The following is a 1,366-nucleotide window of genomic DNA, read 5'->3' as shown; positions in this document are numbered from 1 at the left end:
TTTTATTTATTTATTTTGGACAATTGCATATCTCTATTCGTGATCTCCTAGTATTTGTGGGAAAATCCACTCGTTTTTTATTAATTAGAGGAAATCCCTCGCCATTTTCTAATGATTGATGAGGTATATATACAATGTAAACGTATCTCGTAATATTATAACTAAACATTTACAAAGGAGATGACCAAAAAAGAATTTACAAAGGAGATGTGATACAGTCGTGATGATTTAATACTATCATACTTTTGTGTGATTATGATAATTTATTGATTGATTCGAATTGCATTGCGTAATACTACTATTTGTGAGAAAAAGCTACTCGTTTTTTTGGGTTAGTATTCTATCAAATAAAGGGAAAGCATCCAACATATATATATTATGGAACCGAATTTATTTGTATTACATGCATTTTCATTCGTTAATAATGATAGAGAGTGACATTGTACTCAACAATGGCATCACCGTTGGTCAGGTTAACCGAGTATGTATTAAGTTGAGCAACTCCTGAAGCCATCCTAAACCTTCCTCGACCACCCACAACCGCAACCTCCCTCTCCTTCTCGGCAATCGTATTCCTAGAAAACACGGTGAAGGAGCTGCCGTTAAACAGGCCGGAGGTGAAGCCGAAGTCGACGTACATGGTCAACGTGGGGACATGTTTCCCGGAAGAGACGTACATCCCTCTGGCGTTCCCGATCTGCTCGGACTTGGGATCAGGTCCGAGGGTGAGAGGGTCGTCGATGGCGACAAGAGAGCCGAAGGGTGTGGGAGAAGAGCTGTCCTCTCCGGTGAGATGGGGTTTGGCGATGAGGACCGCTGTTGGGTCTGATCCGCTGAGAGTGTCATGAAAGAAGAAGTGGAGATTGGTGACGACTTGTTGTTTTGGTGAGAATGGAAGAGTTTCTGAGTAGTACTCAGAGAGGGCGAAGGTTATGCAGAGATGAAGAGTAAACACTCCCAGTATGATTCCTGTTTTCTTCCCCATCCCTTGTTTTCTATACATTAATCTATTTGATTTGCATGTAATCTAACTATGTATATAAATATAATATAAGAAGCAACAAAAATCTGAAATTTGGGAATGAAATCCATTCAAATTTGTTTCCACATATGAAGGCTGGCTATGCAGAGTTTGGCCATTACAGATGCCTACTATATGTGTAGGGTTGATTGGGAAATATATTACAGAATCAATGTTGTTTTAACTTTAAAAATGAACTAGATTTTGACCCGCCCTTGAAAGGGCGGGTATTATTTTCACTTTTATAAAATATATCATTTGTTTGTAATTATTGAATGTTTTTATCTTATTAAAATCTTCTTTATAATAAGTTCGACATATAGATTCTCTCTGATAAACTATGTG

The 1,366-nt window shown here is 37.9% G+C and overlaps 1 protein-coding gene across 1 annotated transcript; it reads right to left on the bottom strand.

Annotated features, from left to right (window-relative positions):
• Positions 1-418: 418 nt before the first annotated feature.
• LOC108811235 (dirigent protein 4) lies at positions 419-1,062 on the bottom strand. The gene has a single exon (XM_018583277.2). It carries the CDS (start codon positions 1,001-1,003, stop codon positions 419-421), a length of 585 nt encoding a protein of 194 aa, XP_018438779.1. The 5' UTR covers positions 1,004-1,062.
• Positions 1,063-1,366: the final 304 nt, after the last annotated feature.

Source organism: Raphanus sativus, chromosome 6 (assembly GCF_000801105.2).
Source record: "Raphanus sativus cultivar WK10039 chromosome 6, ASM80110v3, whole genome shotgun sequence".
NCBI lineage: Eukaryota > Viridiplantae > Streptophyta > Magnoliopsida > Brassicales > Brassicaceae > Raphanus > Raphanus sativus.
This window is presented reverse-complemented; position numbering and strand designations above follow the sequence as displayed.

Coding starts and splice junctions, on each gene's coding strand:
- LOC108811235 (XM_018583277.2), bottom strand. CDS start 1,003: ATGTATAGAAAACAAGGGATGGGGAAGAAAACAGGAATCATACTGGGA.